General features: G+C 41.3%; 2 protein-coding genes across 4 annotated transcripts; both read left to right on the top strand.

Annotated features, from left to right (window-relative positions):
- The first annotated feature begins 1,089 nt into the window (after positions 1–1,089).
- Positions 1,090–8,496, top strand: skor1b (SKI family transcriptional corepressor 1b). Of its 3 annotated transcripts, XM_046395484.1 has the most exons (8): positions 1,090–1,289; positions 1,761–3,508; positions 3,898–3,991; positions 4,114–4,218; positions 4,327–4,386; positions 4,734–4,808; positions 7,060–7,134; positions 7,717–8,496. In XM_046395484.1, exons 2-8 carry the CDS (start codon positions 1,778–1,780, stop codon positions 7,812–7,814), a joined length of 2,238 nt encoding a protein of 745 aa, XP_046251440.1. In that variant the 5' UTR covers positions 1,090–1,289; positions 1,761–1,777; the 3' UTR covers positions 7,815–8,496. The 3 variants fall into 3 exon arrangements, with proteins under 3 accessions (XP_046251440.1, XP_046251439.1, XP_046251437.1); XM_046395483.1 differs by having other exon boundaries at positions 1,090–3,508; positions 7,720–8,496; XM_046395481.1 differs by having other exon boundaries at positions 1,090–3,508.
- Positions 8,497–9,115: 619 nt separating this feature from the next.
- On the top strand, positions 9,116–18,343 carry pias1b (protein inhibitor of activated STAT, 1b). Its single transcript, XM_046394647.1, has 14 exons — positions 9,116–9,268; positions 11,530–11,962; positions 12,194–12,278; positions 12,515–12,562; positions 13,420–13,510; positions 13,601–13,735; positions 13,853–13,958; positions 14,103–14,176; positions 14,475–14,635; positions 15,123–15,256; positions 15,344–15,521; positions 15,638–15,777; positions 16,155–16,192; positions 16,297–18,343. Exons 1-14 carry the CDS (start codon positions 9,245–9,247, stop codon positions 16,633–16,635), a joined length of 1,986 nt encoding a protein of 661 aa, XP_046250603.1. The 5' UTR covers positions 9,116–9,244; the 3' UTR covers positions 16,636–18,343.
- Positions 18,344–18,874: the final 531 nt, after the last annotated feature.

The following is an 18,874-nucleotide window of genomic DNA, read 5'->3' as shown; positions in this document are numbered from 1 at the left end:
TATTGTATTATTATTTTTATTATTATTGCCTATAATAAATTCGAAATTCCCTGCCAAACACATTTGCGCTATTCTGCCTGTGTGAAAGTCAACAAAGCATCTTCCTCTCTACAGTAATAGTAATGGACAAATTGTCTTTGTCTCTGCTCAGCTGTGTCTCACTGAAGTCCACAGGACCAACAGGAACGTGTCCTGTTACCTCCATCAATATTACAGCAGCGCTTGGTGCCGCGCGCGTTGCCAGATTTTTAAGCCAAAGCTTTATAGACATCACCCAAAAAAAAAAAGTTAAATTCCCGTCGCTTATGGCGCACGGCTGTCCGCATTGTTTCCCTGTCTGATCTTTGTCTTTCCGCTTGAAAAAAAAAAACCCCACCAAGCTCAGATCGCGCAGAGTGACCTTTAGAGCAGCTGGTTATTGTCAAAACGCGTGTAGGCGACGTGTAGCTCGTAAACGCTGAATCCGTGGGAACGCAGCACGTGTTGAGGGCCTGCAAGCCGCATTCACCAGCGGGCCCCGACTCCGTGCACACAACAATGTGCCGGTGGGTCCCTGCTGTTTTTAGCGGAATGCCAAATCCCATTGCAGCCTCCTTCATGCATAATGCCAATAGCAGTTTTTTTTTCTTCCAACAGGAAAGTGCAATAGAATTAATTAAATGTATTATGGTCGACACAATAGGCAAAAGAGTAATGAAAGATTAATGTGGATGTTTTCCTTTTTCATTTAGAATATATTTAAGTCTATAACCTGTGTTAAACAACATATTTACTTACTGTTCTTTTTCTTTTTATTTCATCATTTCACCGTTTTTTTTTTTTGCACTTTATCACGTAGACCTGCAGGCTGATCTGAGACCAAACACGCAAACCATCCTCAGTGGTCATGAATCCGTAGTTAATGCAGACTGCCTGTGTGAGTGGGAGTGCCTTGCCATAAGTTTTGCCGTCACTTGATTGCTGTGGGTGTCGTAGAGGGGGCTGTGCTTCAGTCTGCTTTGCCATGTGGACGCTGCTGCTGCTGCCGCCGCCGTAGCTGAAGCGACACAAAACATCCGCACACGCCGACAGCGGAGCAAAGAGAGAGAGAGAGAGGGAGGGAGAGAGAGGGAGGGAGAGAGGGGGAGACAGGCGGGGGGGTGCACAGTGAGCAGGAGGGAAGCGGTGCTGCGCGGACAACTGCGTCCCACTCCTAACGCAAACATCTTAACGTCCTCTCATCGCTCCGACTTTCCACTTGATCACAGTTTCCTCATTCGCGACGGAGGGGAGCTGCGCGAACATTGAAGGTGAGTTTGGGAAACTGATTTCGACTGTATGGCGTTTGTGTCATGACCTTAATGCAGCCATTGCAGCGTTTTGTGTTTTGTTTTTAAACGCTCAGTCTGTTCAAATTGCAACATGAAATCATTCGGGGCTGAAACGCGCAGGCACGTCGTGTCATCCAGGGTGAAGAAAAACGGTTTGAGTTGCAGACAATTTCAGTCAGCTGAAGTGAATTTTTAAGTGCATTAAGTATGTCATTCGTGCATCAAAATGTGCCACAAATATTTCTTCCTAATTCTTTTATTCTTGAGGATCGGTCAGAAATTGCATTGATGCAACTTTATTAAAACGAGGCCTCTCCGTTTCTATGTTTAGCTGGTTGAACTACTTCCAGTGAAATAATGAATTAAAAGGCTTATTATTAGCTCTATTTCAGGCTGTTATTTCTATTACAAAAACCCCTCACATATTAATGCCAGACGTTGTCTCTACAGCTTCCAGGCCTCCAAGGATGGACTCCATACCTGCGGGACGAGACTCCAGCTCCTCGCCAAGCTCCAAGCAAGAACTTTCCTACTCGACCTCCAAGAACCTGAAGCCCAACCAGGTCGGGGAGACAGTGCTCTACGGAATACCGATTGTGTCTTTGGTGATAGATGGCCAGGAGAGACTTTGTCTTGCACAGATATCCAACACCCTGTTGAAGAATTACAGCTACAACGAGATACACAACCGGCGTGTGGCGCTGGGCATCACCTGCGTCCAGTGCACTCCTGTCCAGCTGGAGATCCTGCGGAGAGCCGGGGCAATGCCCATCTCCTCCAGGCGCTGCGGGATGATCACCAAACGCGAGGCCGAGAGACTTTGTAAGTCTTTCCTGGGAGCTCATTCGCCTCCTAAACTTCCAGAAAATTTTGCCTTTGACGTGTCCCACGAATGCGCCTGGGGGAGTCGAGGCAGCTTCATCCCGGCAAGATACAACAGCTCCAGGGCCAAGTGCATCAAGTGCTCCTATTGCAACATGTATTTTTCTCCGAATAAATTCATTTTCCATTCGCATCGCACGCCAGAGTCCAAGTACACGCAGCCGGATGCAGCTAATTTTAATTCTTGGAGACGGCATCTCAAATTAACAGATAAAAGCTCCCAGATGGAAATATTACACGCATGGGAAGACGTGAAGGCCATGTTCAATGGTGGCAGCCGCAAGAGGACGTTGCCATGCCATGAGTCAGGGTCCAGCTCTCCATTAAAACCACAAGGACCCAATCGTCCCCGAGACTCACCCGAGATACCTGCAAAAATCCTCAGCTGCGAGGACAGCCGGGGCGGCATGACGAGCACACGCAGCTACCCGGTGATCCCCGTGCCCAGTAAAGGCTTCGGGATGCTGCAAAAGATCCCGCCGCCGCTCTTCCCTCATCCGTACGGCTTCCCAGCTTTCGGCCTGTGCCAAAAGAAAGACGACAACATGCTGGGAGAGCAAAGCAAAGCGGGCCTCCCGGGCGTCCTGTGGCCTGGCACCAAGGACAGCGCCTATCACTCCTTCCCCATGTTCTGGCCCGCGGCCGGCGCGTTGCCCCTGCCTCCGTACCCTCAGACTCAGCACAAACCCCCAACAGAGCTGCTGTGTCCTCCCAGACAGAGTGACATGGACATATCTGAGCACAGCGACCGCAGCACCAACACGTCAAAAGACAGCACGGTTGAAAACGACAGGTGCTCCAGCACTCAGTCCACGCGTAACGAAGACGACAAGTCGGGGGACGAGGCGAGGCCGCTGGAGGGGATGACCCTTGCGCCACGGAAAATCAGCTACGTCTCCGCGTTCAGACCCGTCATTAAAGACGCCGACTGCATCGCCAAGCTGTACGGCAACAGGAGCGCCTACAGCGGGTGTCGCACCGGCTATTTATCGCCCGATTTTTTAAGCGAGAGCTCAAGCTACCGGTCCGTGTCCCCCTGCGTGGACAGTGAGGGCGAACCAGACGTAGACGTGGGGACGAATAAATCTCCACAGGAGGAGGAGGTGGAGGACTCCCGGCCGCTGTCCTCGGTGTGTCCTCGGACTCCTAGCGGCCTGGCTCACACTGTCTCACCAAACGATTCAGACTCCAAGGCCGTGCAGGAGGGCAGCATGGTCGACTCGCACAAAATGAGTCTGCATGCGGCCCAGTCCTCTGAAAGAGAACTGCACAACAAGCAGTTATCAGAGACCCACATAGCTGCGTCTTTTACCGAAGTGAGTGTCTTATATTTGTGACAAACTCTGGCGATAATTTAAAGATGTAATATTTCACTAAAGCTTTCTGCAAATGGGGGCCCCCACCCCCCCCCCCCCCCTGGATTGTTTGCATTTATTTTAAGTAGATAAATTACTGTGTTGTTGTGTGGAAATATGTCCTTTATGTCAAAAACGTCAAAAGAGAGTGTCCACAATATAAAAAAAATATATAAAAATCCTTTAAATAAAAACATAAAGCCTACTCTTCAACTTAGAGTATATTTTGAATTATTAATTTTGAGTTTTATTTTAATCAATTCTAATGTATTTATTTTATTTATTTATTTATTTACAAAACCTCTTGTAATTTGAAGAGCTCAAAGAAGTGGTGATTCTTTCTTCTTTAGGTGTACACACCGGAGAGGGCCGAGCTGCAACAAAGGAGCAGTCCGTATCAGTTCAGACCTGCGAATTACCAGAGTGGAGTACTTACAACAAATGGTTAGATTCCCCCCCACCGCACCCCATCCACACACCCACCCACCCACCCGCCCTCTGCTGTTGTTAAAACATTAGCTAACAATAAGAGGAGAGAAATTACATCGATTTATTTTTCTCTTAAGATGAGAGTTCAAGTAAAGAAGAGCCGTCTTCCACAGTGGAGGAGATCGAAACGAAATCTTTTAATGAGCAAAGCAGCGAGGAGATGCAGCGAGATCCGGATGAGGGTAAGTTACACCGAGGTCAGAGAATGTGTTCAAAGAACTGCTTTAAGAGAGATGCGACTTGTGTCTTTTGTACACAGAGGAACATGACTCATTTTTCTGTGTATTCAGGCGAAGACGCGTCCGCCAGAGCTCTGCCCGCACAAAGAGCCATAGAAAGTCTGGCAAAAGGTAAAACGCTGGTTTGCTGTTATTGTTAAAGCGACTGACAGATAACAAGGCTCTTCAAAAACATTAGTATTATTACTATGTTAATTTACTTAATTTCTTACTGAGTTTAAATTAAATGAGACAAATATATTAATTTAATTTTTATTATCCGTTTCTGCCATGATGCAAATTCTTTGGGATTTGTCCCTGAAACATAGACTGCTCTGAATAAAATGATGATGATAATGTTCTCATTACTATCATTAAAATAGATAAACTGTCTCTGAGGGAAGCTGATGTATAAAGCCTCTATGTTTCCTCCTCAAATATCCTCGATTTTTTTTTTTTTTTTTTTGCCTGCTTTTTAGAGGAACTACAGAAGCAGCTGTTAGAGCAAGTTGAGCTGAGGAAAAGGCTGGAACGTGAATTTCAGAATCTGAAAGGTAAGCTAAATTCTGCAGCAGTGCTCGTGTTTTATCGCTGATTTCACCGACAGAGACTCAGAAGTCTTTCTTTTGCATGTTCAGTGTTCCTCTTCAGTCATTTTCATGAGTCAGGCCAAAACATGACGCCTATAGCCAAGTCACGACCAAATCCACCTCGACAGGGCCGTGCATTGCCCCTGTCTCTGCAGACCAAAAATCTCTTAAAGGGCACCATTCTTCTAAAAATGCTGCAAAAGTGGTTCAGGGACACACGCAGGGATGCTTTCAAAATCTCCTTTAGTGCTGATGTGAAAGGATTAGGATTTTAACCTTCCTTAGAAAATGGTTCTCTGCAAGTAAGAAAGTGAATTAACAGACATTTTGGGGGCTCAATTAAATTTGGAAAACATTGATAAAGTAAGTACAAAGTATTTGTTTTTAACATATATATATAGGCAATATTTAAAAGGTTCATGAAAAAAAATGTGTTTTGAATGGCACACAATATAAAATGTCACAGATTTTTTTTTTTATTCTGTAAAACATACACTGAGAACATCTGTGTTAATATATCTAGCCTATGTGACCTCATGTAAATACTCCAAGCCGGTTGTGTAAAGAATATGAAACTGTATTCATGTTCGGATCAAGCAACTGGTTCACATGAATCTCAGGTGAACTGCGGGACAAAGACACCAATTACATCCTGACTGCTGCAGTATTTTAAACTGACAGTAAGTCTTCAACACCCACCACCATCTCTGCAAAATGATGATAAAAAAAAGTCCCACCCACTCAACTCTTTTCACACTCTGTTTTGCCAGAAAGCTATTTGAGAATTTCATAGTAAAACGGAAAACGGAGCCGCTGCACAGGACTGGTCTATAGGATCAGTGCCAAAAAAGAAAAGAAAGAAAGTAAAATCAACACTATATTCCAAAGATGTCTAGTTTTTAAACTTTCATTTAGTTGTGCAAAATCTCATATTTTCAGAAAGGGAAAGGAGACTCTGCCTTCCATTGTAAATGTATAAAAAGCTTTTATGAAAAATGATTGCAGACTGGATCAGCACATACAGTCCAGATCAGTCTTCATCAGTTCTGAGTGCAGATAAAAGTCATAATCCAGTTGTACTGTGGGTGGATTGATGTTTATAAATAATATTAATATAAATGTATAAATGATATTTAATGTGTCTCACCTTTGAGCAACATCACATATGTCAAAGTAAGTGGAACATCTTAGAAAATGAATTCTGAACCATGCGATCAATGTAAAAGTGTGTATCACTGGGGTCACTACAAATGCACATAAGCAGGAAATCATTCAACACTTCATCCTCTTAAAGTTGTATTTTTGGGTTTCTTCACTTTTCTGAAATAATTTGATATCAGTTCCCGGTGATGCATCTTACCACTTTTCCTTTACAAATAGGCCACATATTTTTCTTTATGTATTCATTGTTAGTATTTGCATTTATGTTGGGAGTTTGATGAACAGAAAGCAAAGTGACAAACCAGCACATCTGGTTTTACTGAAACACTGGAGACTTGGTGTCAATGGCTTTATTTGTCCCAGTCTGTAAACAAGACATAATAAAAATACTGATGAAAGCAAGGGGATTGAAATCCACGAAAAAATATCTAAACAGGAGAACATGTTTTCTTCAGTTTAAATAGAAAGAGATTTGGTTACAAACAATTTACTTCATGTACACTTCATAATTTAAAGTTATTCCATTCATCCCAAATTTCCAAACTAGAAATGAGATTAGATTTTATGAAGAGTATAGAGAATTTCATCTCCGTTCTAACACATATAATAGGAAACTTTTCCTCTCCATGGCATGACATGGTGTTTGGTGCAAATCCCTGGAGTTTGTATGTGAAGTCGGCAGCCTGCCTTGTTTTAGCTTGAGAACAGCGCCCTCTAGAGGCGAATCCACCGACATGTCTGATGCATTTTCGATGTTCTCAACCCTCTAAAAACAAGGATTTTGAACGGAGGACTTCATCCATTTAAACAAACCTCATTTGTTTATTTTTTTATGTCCACTCGGATACGCGTGACAATGTCAGAGCAACAAGCTGATGTGAATTACAAATTGTTTTTTAGTATTTTAGTAGGGTAAAACTGGCGAAATAGCTTGACGCGTGTGAAGGAAAAAAAATGATTCAAAATTTAGTTTTTTATTGATAATACTTGTGGTCTTGGACTCACCTAACACATGACTGACAAATCAAATCTTTGCTTGCTATTTGTTTCCCAGATAATTTTCAGGATCAAATGAAACGGGAGCTTTCCTACAGGGAGGAGATGGTCCAGCAGCTTCACATCGTCAGAGGTGAGACAACTAAAGCAGCGGAGGCAGCGGATTCGTGTCTTCACTTTGCTGCCGTGGATTTGCAGATTTACTGCCGCATCTTTGCCGCCTGATTGACGATGCTCAGAAGGGTCTGTGTGCACGCAGGATGCCAGATGTTTGATGCGCAATGTAGCCTGTTAAATTCACGAAAATCACTCGCGCCTATGCGGGAGACATTTCAAATTTGGAGTTTATTTTTCTCACCATTTACTTGGGCCTCTAGTGGAAATTACAAATAATAATAATAATGATAAAACATCATCATTTGAACTGATTACAGGTGCTTTTTTGTGGACCAAGAAAGAGGAACTGGTTTTCAGCACAAGTTAAAAAGTAACTGAAAAACAGCCAGGATGTGCAGATATTAACTACCACATTTCCATGCTATATATATATATATATCCAAGACCAGACCTTTTTGAGCATGGTCTTGAATGAATTGCTCCTATATTATTGTGTAACTTAACTCAAACATGAGTGGTGCAAGTGAGCCTTTCAATAAGCCCGATTTACACCCCCATGCACGTACACTATTGATTGTTTTATGTCCTTCTTCTCTAGAAGCTCACGACGCTTTACACCATTTCTCGTGTAAGATGCTGACTCCTCGCCACTGCTCCGGATCCTGCTCCTTCAAATCTCCTCTGCTACCACCCTGAACTACCGACTTGCTTCATATTTAGCCATTATGACAGAGAAACAAAGGACGCAGCTTCTGTCAGCCTCAAGGGACACTGCTGAAATCAAGTTCAAAGAAGACTAACTTGTAATTACTTGTAATATTTTAAAATGTGTATCCCCACCCTCAGTATTTATGTAATCATCTTGCTTACGGTGACATGTTTGTTTTACTAAAATGATACCATTGATGATATTTATTATTTGTGGCAACGTGCAATTGCAATGTATGGATCTTGTAATAGTTATAGGTTGTAATTTCAGTTTTTGTTTTTTTTTTGTCAATAATAGCAGCTTTAATTAGCCGGTTCATTGCTCCTTATCTTCCTATAGTATTGTGAATTAGCCTACTACTTTTGCTGTGTTCGTCTTTGCTGGCCAAAATCTTACTTTGGATGTTATGCACTTTAAACGAGTGATGGGAATTACCACAGACAGCTTGTGCATTGAAATAGGGCTACAATACAGTTGTTTGTAGCGGTTAAACCATGCCTATATGTTTCTGACGACTTGGGGGTGGGACAAAAAAAACAACAACAACACAGAAGTTAGTAGGCTAAATTAGTACACCCGCGACCCTGTAAGTATCGACATATTCTATTAAGAGTAGCCTATTTGTTCATGTAATGTTTGTTTTCATCACTAATGAATAAATCATTTTATTGAAAGAAATGTGGAGTCTTGCCCTCAGAGCATAATTTCCTCCTTGTGCATTATATTCACACAACTTTTGATTTTACCCATTTATCTATAAATAATTTGCTTTGCCTTTCAATTTATGTGAGTGCATCTTTCATCTTTGTGAGCTGAGAGTGGCGTGTCGTGTGTTGTTTGTTGGATCAACTAGAACCAAAAAGAAGAACACATCCATGAGAAAACACCTTCATTTAAGTTCCGAAAATCCGAGGTGACCTAATTGTTGTCAAAAATACCAATGGATCTTAGGCTATTTAGGCTAATATTCAGTGATACAAAACAGGGAAAAGCGGCAAATCCGAAAGAACCAATAGATGTTTGCCACTTGTGATCGGTAAACGATTGCTTTTTTTAAATTTTCTCTCAAGAAATAGGCTAGGCCTAATTAATAGTTGCAGCCAAAATAAAATACCAATAAAAGGGAAGAAACATTCGGCTATATTTCGAACCTCCATAACCGGTCTATTTTATTTTTGAATACTTTTGCAGGTCTACGAGCAGAACAAAATGCCTTAATCAAATAAAATGGGATGCTTGCGGTAGGCATATTAATGGCTGTAGGATATGCTGTATAATCTACCCTCGAAGTCCAAAAGTTTTCTCTGTTGCGGTACCGCCCCCTGCTGCCCGATGTGAAGAAGAACCACCAGAGTGTGTTCACTCTGACTCTGTCCCTTGAGGATGGCTGTTGCGCCTGCGTACCTAATGTAACAAGATGGCGGAGAGTGCGGAACTGAAGGTAAAGTGAGCCCCTACATTAGCTTGACAAATAGACGTTTCACACAGCGAGATTTGAATTTCAAATCGTAGCACCATTGTTACTTGATAGTAGAGACCCAAAGGAATGTTGGTATCAAAGCATATATGACAGAAAAGCAGAGCAGAGGAGACTAGACAAACTGTTAGCTGGCTGGCTAGCTCGCTAGCAATAGCTTTGTTATTGTTGCCGACGTTTTAGGTTGACTCTGTTGAACGGCTCACCTGCAGATAAGGGCAGATATCTCTTTTTATAAAATATGAAAACCACATTCACGTCAACGTTTTGAGCCAAACAACACTGTAACGTTAGACACCTGACATGATAGGTAGATCACCGGGCGGAATGGAATGTCTGTTTTAAAATGGGATCTGTCTATTCCCTGGAAGGCAAGCGCAGGTTAGCTTCCATTAGCGTTATTTCTGATGAATTGTGACTGTAGTCCATGAAATATAGTCAATATTCACAGTCTGGTTAGTTGTAATGTATCTCATGTTGGTGATTATTTGTCAGACACCGCACTTAAAGTAAATACTGCAACATGAAGTTTGTTTTTAGTCAGATTACTCCAGCAAAATACTGGCGTTGTAAGCTAGTTAATGCTAAATCTACGTTATGTCCTTCCAATCGCTTTATTTTGGCAACACACGTTGATTTTTAAATAGTCAGAAAACACCTGACGTAACTGTGAAACGTTTTCATCGATCTGCTTCTTGGTCTGCTTTCTTCCTAAACAAATCTCAGCATTGTTTGCACTCCTCTTTTACCCAGTCTTCTGAATCATGAATCGTATTGACAGTGAACACATTTTGGTGTTGTACAGTAATTCAGTACAGTAATGGCATTTTAATACATACCAGTTAAAATTAAGCTCAGTGTATCTCTTACATCTGTGGTATACGCCACCACATTTTATTTTTCAGCCAGCTCCGAAATGACATCAGTATTTGTACAACTTTTGAAAGATAAACATTTGTACTGTTTAACTTCCACTACGGGTACTAATTGGGTTCGCTAATTAACACGCAAATGACCTGGATTGATAATCAGAGTGAATTCCCAATTACATTTTCATGTGCGCTTCACAATTGTGGGTTGTCTTTGTAATGCCAACATCAAGTGTGGACATACGGACAAGAAATTCTGCCTTTTGTGGAGCTGAACATTTTATTTTCTTTTGCCTCTATGACACAGAAGTATTGATCCAATTTTATGATTATTTTTATGGTTTTCCACTGCTGTTTTTGTTCACTCCATTATATTTTATCATGTTTGCTAGTTTGTTGACGCTATTTCTTTCCACCAGACTGTATCATGTTGTAAGATGTTTCTGTCTTTTTTGACAGTCTCCTAATAACAGAGGCACCTTATAGTATTGATGTTGTATTAGCATGAGCTGCTTAATAAAATTGCTGGCTTTGAGTTATTGCCTCTCTGACGCTAAATCAGGAAAACATCTCCGGCATAGGATTTAATTATTTTGTTCAGGTACATACATGTTATTCTGTCCGCACCCTATATTATAACTTGCAGCATGTGGAAATGCTTTATGAATTAAAGCTGTGAAAAAGTGGTTTGAGCACAAGAATGCATGTTTTCTGTTTCCAGTCAAAGGCCTGTCTCTGCCAAAGTCATTTCAGAGTGGCTGGGTTTGTTAAACATAATGTATGGTGTAGTTATAAATGTTGAGCTTTTATTGAGGTACTCAATGAAACAAGACCTATAAAATCATGTTAATCTTGTGGCTCCATTTATACCTTTAGAAACGAAAATGTTAGGGGCATGGGCAATTTGGAAGCCAGTGAAGGATTTTAAAGGATTTTAAATAAATGAGGCGGCTGTGGCTCAAGGTGTAGAGTTGGCCGTCCGTAGATGACAGGGTTGCCATTTTGATCCCTGCGTCCTCCTGTATTTAGACCAAAGAACCCCGAATTGTTCATGGTGTTAGGCTGGCACCCTGCGTGGTAGCTCACTGCCCTCTGTGTGTGAGTGTGTGTGTGTGAATGAGTACATGAACCTTAAAAACCTTTTAAATGGTTTTGGATGAAAGTGCTGTCTAATTGTAGTCGTCTGATTCATTTGGATAGTATCAAATGAATCAGACATGCTTTAATAGTATTGGTTTATACAATAAATTCAAAAGTGAAATTGAGAAAAGGAAACTTGTTTCTTAATGCTAGCATTGGAAAAAGTATTTTCCAGAGTGTAATAGACCATTTCTCCCACTCTTCGTTTTTCACCAGCAAATGGTAATGAGCCTTCGAGTTTCGGAGCTCCAAGTGTTGTTGGGATATGCAGGACGGAATAAGCACGGGCGTAAACACGAACTTTTGACCAAAGCCCTCCACCTACTTAAGGCTGGTTGCAGTCCTGCAGTGCAGATGAAGATCAAAGAGCTCTATAGACGACGCTTCCCAATCAAAATGGTTTCTCCAGTGGACCTGGCTCTGCCCGGAGTTCATTCTGCCTCCAGTCTGCCCGCTGGCCTTGCCCAGCTGGGATTTGACAGTCACAGTTCCCCATCACCTCTGCTGCCTGTTTCTTTACTTGGGCCTAAGCATGAGCTGAGTCTGCCTCACCTCCCCTCTTCCCTGCACCCTGTACACCCTGATGTCAAGCTCCAGAGATTGCCATTCTATGACATGCTGGATGAGCTCATTAAGCCAACCAGCCTTGGTAAGTCCACCATTTCCTGCTTAGCTGTGTGTGTGTAATGATAACACTTCTCACTCACATCATTGTGACCACAGGTGTCTGAACCACGACAAGCCGTGGTTCAGACACCTGAACCATGACTTGTGAAAAGCATGCTCCATAAAAGTTCAATATACGACAACACTAGTACTTATTAGTCTCCGTAGGTTTGCCTTTGACAGTCATCCTCTGTTCATGGTTTCTTTGTCGTAGCCTCAGACAACAGTCAGCGGTTCCAGGAAGCATGTTATGCCTTCGCATTAACACCACAACAAGTTCAACAGATCAGCAGCTCCATGTAAGTGAGAAAACTCCCTAATACTTATGATCTTCAGCTGTCAAAAGGATGAGATTAGAAGGAAGAAGAAATTACACCGTGAATGGAGTGTAACTCCCAGAACCATTTTTCAGTTCACTGCATGATTTAGAACACAGGTATCATCTGACACAACAAACAGTTCACGTAAACTGACATGTTGTTAAACTGTGTGTTAGACTGCTTTGACCAGCCTGACCTCTCTTTTAATTTTTTAGGGACATATCTGGGACCAAATGTGACTTTGCTGTTCAAGTCCAGTTAAGGTACATCTGACATACATATGCATACTTCAGGCCATGTAAACTTACTCTTTTAATCAGTAGTTATTTTTCAGTTTAGCTTCTCTCAGTTCTGAAGGAACTAGAAATAGCCCTTTCACCCGTGTAGGTCTTGTTATTTCAGTCATATCTGCATGCCGGAGACCTCCTTAGTGGTCTAGTCTGGGTTTCAGATGCAGACTTAATAAAGTTAAAAGCATCAGCTATGCTTTTAACTTTAAGTTATTGGTTATCTCACAGTTACAGGTGGTGATAAATGGAAATGATAGGAATCAGGGTGAATTACCATGAGAACAGGTTTCCAATTATGGAATGACTAACACAGCAGGGGATGTTTATCCTGTGAATGCAGATGCTGCCATTTTAAGAAACAAACAATAAAAATGTGTACAAATGTGGACTAACCGTAACTGGGGAATACAGGCAAAATGCAGTATTGGCCAAACCCTGATTCAGAGCATTTGTGGAAATGTATGAAACACTGGAGCACATTCAGTTCCAAATGAATAATTTTTTGGTAGCTTACCAGCATGGATTAGTGCATCAAACTGAAAAGGCACATATTGTTGGCATTGTTTTACTTGAGAAAGAATACTACTAGAATTATGTTTTCTTAGTTGCACAATTAAGTATTCAATGTATGGATGATTGCCATCCTTTAAGAAGTGCTCTCCTATATCATAGATGGAGTTGGCTGTACTTGACACAACTGAAATGGTAAAATAAGCAAGCAAGCCAGCCTTTTAATAAATGTGACAACTTCACAGAAACAAATTGCTTTTGACATTTGTCCCTAAACATTTGAGCTTACCGCTCCTGCAATTTATTGCCTTCACTTTCAGATTTTGTTTATCAGAGACGAGCTGTCCCCAGGAGGATCATTTCCCCCCTAATCTCTGTGTGAAGGTCAACGGCAAACCCTGTAATCTCCCGGTGAGTCCTCACAGTTTGTTGTTAGTCTGTGCTGTCGTATTTCCTGAGTATCACACCAACAGTTACTGAGGATCGATGTTTTGTCTGCAGGGATATCTTCCTCCAACCAAAAATGGAGTTGAACCAAAAAGGCCCAGTCGCCCCATCAACATAACCTCTCTTGTCCGACTGTCCACCACAGTTCCCAACACAATTGTGGTGTCATGGACTTCAGAAATTGGGAGAGTAAGAAGACCCATGCAAAGCTTTGTCATAGCCCGTTTAAAATTATGCTGTAAGAACGGACATTAGTCACCTCATTGTGGCTCGTTTTGCTCATTATCTTAATGTGTCTTTTGGCAGAGTTTTTCCATGGCTGTTTATTTGGTAAGACAGCAGTCGTCTGCAGTGTTGTTGCAAAGACTACGGGCCAAAGGAATTAGGAACCCCGATCACTCGAGAGCACTCAGTAAGTTATCCCTTTACATTGTTGTATTCTTTGAATATTAGTCAAGAATTAATTGAGGGAGTTTGTGGTCTTGTCATCATCTGGCACACTTGTATTTCACAGTTCTAATACTTGCATTTCATCTGTTTTGTTTATTGCTCACAGTTAAGGAGAAGCTAACAGCTGATCCAGAGAGTGAGATCGCCACCACCAGTCTGCGAGTCTCTCTCCTGTGTCCTGTAAATACTCAGCTACATACTACCTATGTTATTGTTGTTAGTCATATCAATCAGATTAGAATGTAAACAAGAAATTAATTAGAAATTTTAATTATATGGTGATTTTTGTTTTGCCAGAATGTGTATTTTATTGAGACAAAAACTACTTGTACATATGCTCTATAGCTAATTAGAGCACAGTGGCTCTATACACTCATATTTTGTAATTATAAAACATAATATCGTGAGATTTATGCAGTACAGATAAGTCACATTTATTCTGAGTGTTTTTGTGTGTGTGTGTGTGTGTGTGTTTAAGCTGGGAAAGATGAGACTGACAATCCCATGCAGGGCAATAACATGCTCTCACCTTCAGTGCTTCGATGCTACACTTTATATCCAAATGAACGAGAAGAAGCCGACCTGGGTGTGTCCAGTCTGTGACAAGAAGGCGCCATATGAGCACCTCATTATTGATGGGTGAGTACAGCGCTGCTTTATCTGATGCTCTGTGGTATGTTGTGGTTTCGCTGTGATGTTTTTGTCTCAGCATGTGAGGAAGTTTGCCAGGTGATGTCACACATTCCTTACAGATGACTTCCTGTCAGAGTATTTTTACATTTTACCTGCTTATCGTTGAGGACAAGGATAAAATAATTGCTACTATGAAAACATTTGAGAGAGAATCCTTCCTTGGAGTATTATAAAGCACTCTGTGTTTTGGCCTTTTGTGAAGCTTCAAACTCATGGATCTGTTGCTTAAATTGATCTTCCTATGTGATATTTCAGTGAGTCGGTTGCACCTGAAACCCCAACAAAGCAGTACCTTTGTCTTTAGTGTTTGTTTTTAGTTGTTTTACTGTATTTTCAAGAAAAAAAGTTTTAAGGGGTGCTGAAATACTAAAGCTCATGCAATTCTGGTTGTGAGATTATCAAACTCTATTGAACCGTCATGCTGTTTTCACAGGTTATTCATGGAAATCTTGAATAGCTGTTCTGACTGTGATGAAATCCAGTTCAAAGAAGATGGAAACTGGGCCCCCATGAGGTCAAAGAAAGAGGTGCAGGAGGTGTCTGCTTCATTCAATGGTGTGGACAGCGGTATGTAACTTGCACATTTCATATTCTTTACGTGTACCCTTTCATTGTGATCCACGAGCACAGTGTCAATTAGCCGCTTGTTTGCAGATACATCTCGGACAGAAACCCATGAGCAAAAACGGGGATCATCTAATGACAGCAGCAGCAAAGTAGATGTGATTGACCTGACACTGGATAGCTCCTCAGAGGATGAGCTGGATGATGAGCCGCCTCCTAAAAGGGCCTGTCCCTCACTGTCACCTGTCTCTCCACCTCCAAACAAAGGGTGAGTCACTAAACCAGTGAAATCATCATAAAAAATGTATTTTTGGGCTCTCCTTGCACAGATCTGTCCTGTTACTTATGTCCTCACTAACATGGTGTGGCGTTGTTTCCCCTCAGAGTACTGAACTTACACAGCCAGGCCTCACCTGTGACCAGAGCTCCCAGCATGCCCCCTGTGGAGACCAGCTACATTCCTCCACCTCCACCTCTTATCCAGGACTATCGGCATTATTATCACACAACTAGTGACCTGCCAGGTAGATTTGTCACTAGCTTTAAAGGATAGGTTTAGATTTGTAAAAGTCTGTCTTGGTACAATAATCATATGTCCATATGTATGCTGACAAGGTTTTTCATCACAGTAACTGTTCGCTCAGTCTGTACTGCTCTTTAACTGTCCATTGTTTTAGTTTTGCAGTTTTGTCCCTTTCCATGCAGCATCCTTGTCTCATAACTTATTTGCCTCTGTATTACCTCAAGTTTTGTACCAAGACACTTCACAAAATCCAAGCAAACTTGTTTTTGTATAAACAGATGATTATTGCTTTAATTTAAATCATTTCGTAGCTGTAAATATTGGTTATTTGTATCCAGAACACATTAAACTTACTCAGTTTTCTTCCTTTTCTTACAGATCTAAGTTTCTTCTCCTTCCTCCAAGGCGACAATCAGGTATATTCACTCAAACACCTGAGCTTTCCCAGGACCATACAGCGCTTTGATTTATGCTGATGTTTGGTTGTTGTATTAATGGTCACTATGCTCTGTCCTATTAGCATTACAACATGGTGATGGCTGCAGCAGCAGCAGCCTCGGCCTCAGCCTCAGAGGACCACGACCTGCTACTCAACCGTTTCCTTCCCTATGGCTCCTCTCAGATGCTACGGGAGCAACCTGGAACACCTGGGAGCAGCACGCTGGCAGCGACCAACGGAGGGAGCAACAGTGGCAGCACCAGTAGTTTGGTGTCCTCCAGCAGTCTGCGAGACCGCGATAAAGACAGAGAGCGAGACAGAGACAGCCACACCATCTCAGGATTGTCGAGATCTTCAGTGGAAGCTGCGGCAGCAGCAGCCATTTATGGCCCCATATCTGACGTTATCTCTCTTGACTAGATCCACACAGAACTGAAAGACAAGGGAGATCTTGAGATTGGGAGTTCTTTGTAAATAAAGAAGAGAAAGATGAAAGAATACAGTGCTATGTACAGAGAGGAAAATCTATTTTCAATTTTACTTATCATATGTATATAAACTTAGGACGCTTCTTGTCCGGTGAGTTACTTCAGTTGATATTTTTCTGTGAATACTGAAGACTTTTTCACACCTCTTCATGTGGTCCTTTGATTACAGTATATTGTACCTTTTGTACCTGGTTTTTACAGTTTTGTTTCGATATTCCATGTCAATGGCATTATTTCAGTATAATGTTATGTGCACAGAACCCAGTGAGGTGACACCTTATGGAACATGATATTTAGAATATAAAGAAAATGGGCATTGTTATAGATGTACAAAAGGCAAGTCACATCAAAAAACAGGAACGTGTAACTTTCTTTATTTTCTAAATCATTACTGTCAATTATGTTTTGACAGCAGAAAGATCTGGCTCTGTTTGCCATCACTGTAGATTTTTTTGAAAGACATTCATGCTGTGGTCGTTTTATTTTTGAAGAATTATTTATGATGTAAGTTATGTTGGATGTATGCTGTTTTTAAAGAAGCATTCCCGATGCCTCTAGGAACTGTTGCCACTAGAATTGCAAAAGCAAATGCTAGATCCTTCTGTTGTCACAACTGCACTCTTTGTTTGTTTCCGTCAACTCAAATATGAACAATACTGTAAAGTTCAGACTGTACCTAAAATACGTAGAATTTGGGAGTAAGTCAGTATTGTAAGAGCAGGCTTTTTCAGCGTGGGAATGAATGGCACTGACCCATGAAAGCAGCCTCGCCTCGTCACATAAAGTAATTGGGCCTTTATACACTTCTAAGATTTGCAATGTTGTGTGTTCATCTTTTAGCTGTTTTAATTTGCATATTACACTTAAAAATATACCCAGAAAAGTACAGCGAAACGGCCATTTGACATCAACGCATTTCTGCTCCAAGCTTCTGGTCCACGTAAGATAATGAATTAACTGAAAGACTCAAAAACCTTTGAAACGAAATGGGCGCAGGTGGATTGATAACATTTCACATTGTCTTTCTGTCTGATTTTAGCACTTGTTTCTGATATAAAGGCACAGTGAAGAGGAGTGGAGCAGTGATGCGTTCAAAGTTGCAGTAAACACTTCAAGAGTAGTTCTCAGCTTTGCATGTCTCTGCGAATAACCTGAAAGCTGTTTGAGTGCTATGCTGTTCCTGAGTGAGGCCGCAGGGTGCCTGGCCTTTTTTGTTAAGTGTATTTGCAGCAGCCTATAAATTAACTGTGATAGCTTTGCCTTTGAGTGTATCACAGAATGCATTTTGGCCCAGAAGTTACAACCATTGAAGTTATTATGGACAACTTCCCCTCCCTTTATTTTTCTTGACTTGTGCTTACAATTAGAATTATTTATTATCATATATATTTTCAGCATTTGTTTGATTTGTGGATATGCATTGCTGTCATTGTATGTGATATTTCTTTTGTAATTATATAATTAATGCTATTTAAAGATGTCATTGTTGCTCGACATGCATTGTAACATTTTCTGTTTCTCTGTCCGTTTTACTATCAGATGATGTCAATAACTCAGTAGAAGCTTTGATCATTTTGAACCGCTACAAGGTCTACTGTGCTGTTTGATATTTGTAAGAATTAAACAGATATAAGAAAGTGCATGTAGTTTGGTAGTTGGTCTAAGGACGCTCGTCTGATTCAACTGTATCTGTTCTTCTATCATACTATGCTGCAAGATTTCTTTGAATTAAGTTTGTGTTTGTATGCTGGCATTAGCTTCGTATTAGCTTCTTGCAGACGAATTCTCACTGGAGTGTGTGCAGGTCGTTAGCTAAATGCTAAAATACAGGACTATGCTGGATGTAGTTTAGAAATGGGTCCTATTGTCCACTAGGGAGCATTAACGAGTTTATTTTTCATTTTAATGTAAAATGGAAAGCTAAGTAACCACGCCAAAACAACAAAAAAGGGGTCCCACAAAACAACAGTCTGTCTCTCTCCTCATTCTCTTTACATCTCCACTCTCACTCACCGGCACATTCTCTCTCTCTCTCAGCTCCCCCGCCCTCTCGCTCTCACATCCGACCACACATGCATTCACAGACCGTAGGAAACCATAAAACTCCTAGCTCTCAACTCTAACTGATCTGACTCTAACATTAACATAAACTCTATCAACATTAACACCAT

The sequence above is a fragment of the Scatophagus argus genome, chromosome 7 (assembly GCF_020382885.2).
Source record: "Scatophagus argus isolate fScaArg1 chromosome 7, fScaArg1.pri, whole genome shotgun sequence".
Lineage (NCBI taxonomy): Eukaryota > Metazoa > Chordata > Actinopteri > Scatophagidae > Scatophagus > Scatophagus argus.
The sequence above is the reverse complement of the archived record's forward strand: the minus strand, read 5'-3'. Positions and strand labels throughout refer to the sequence as shown.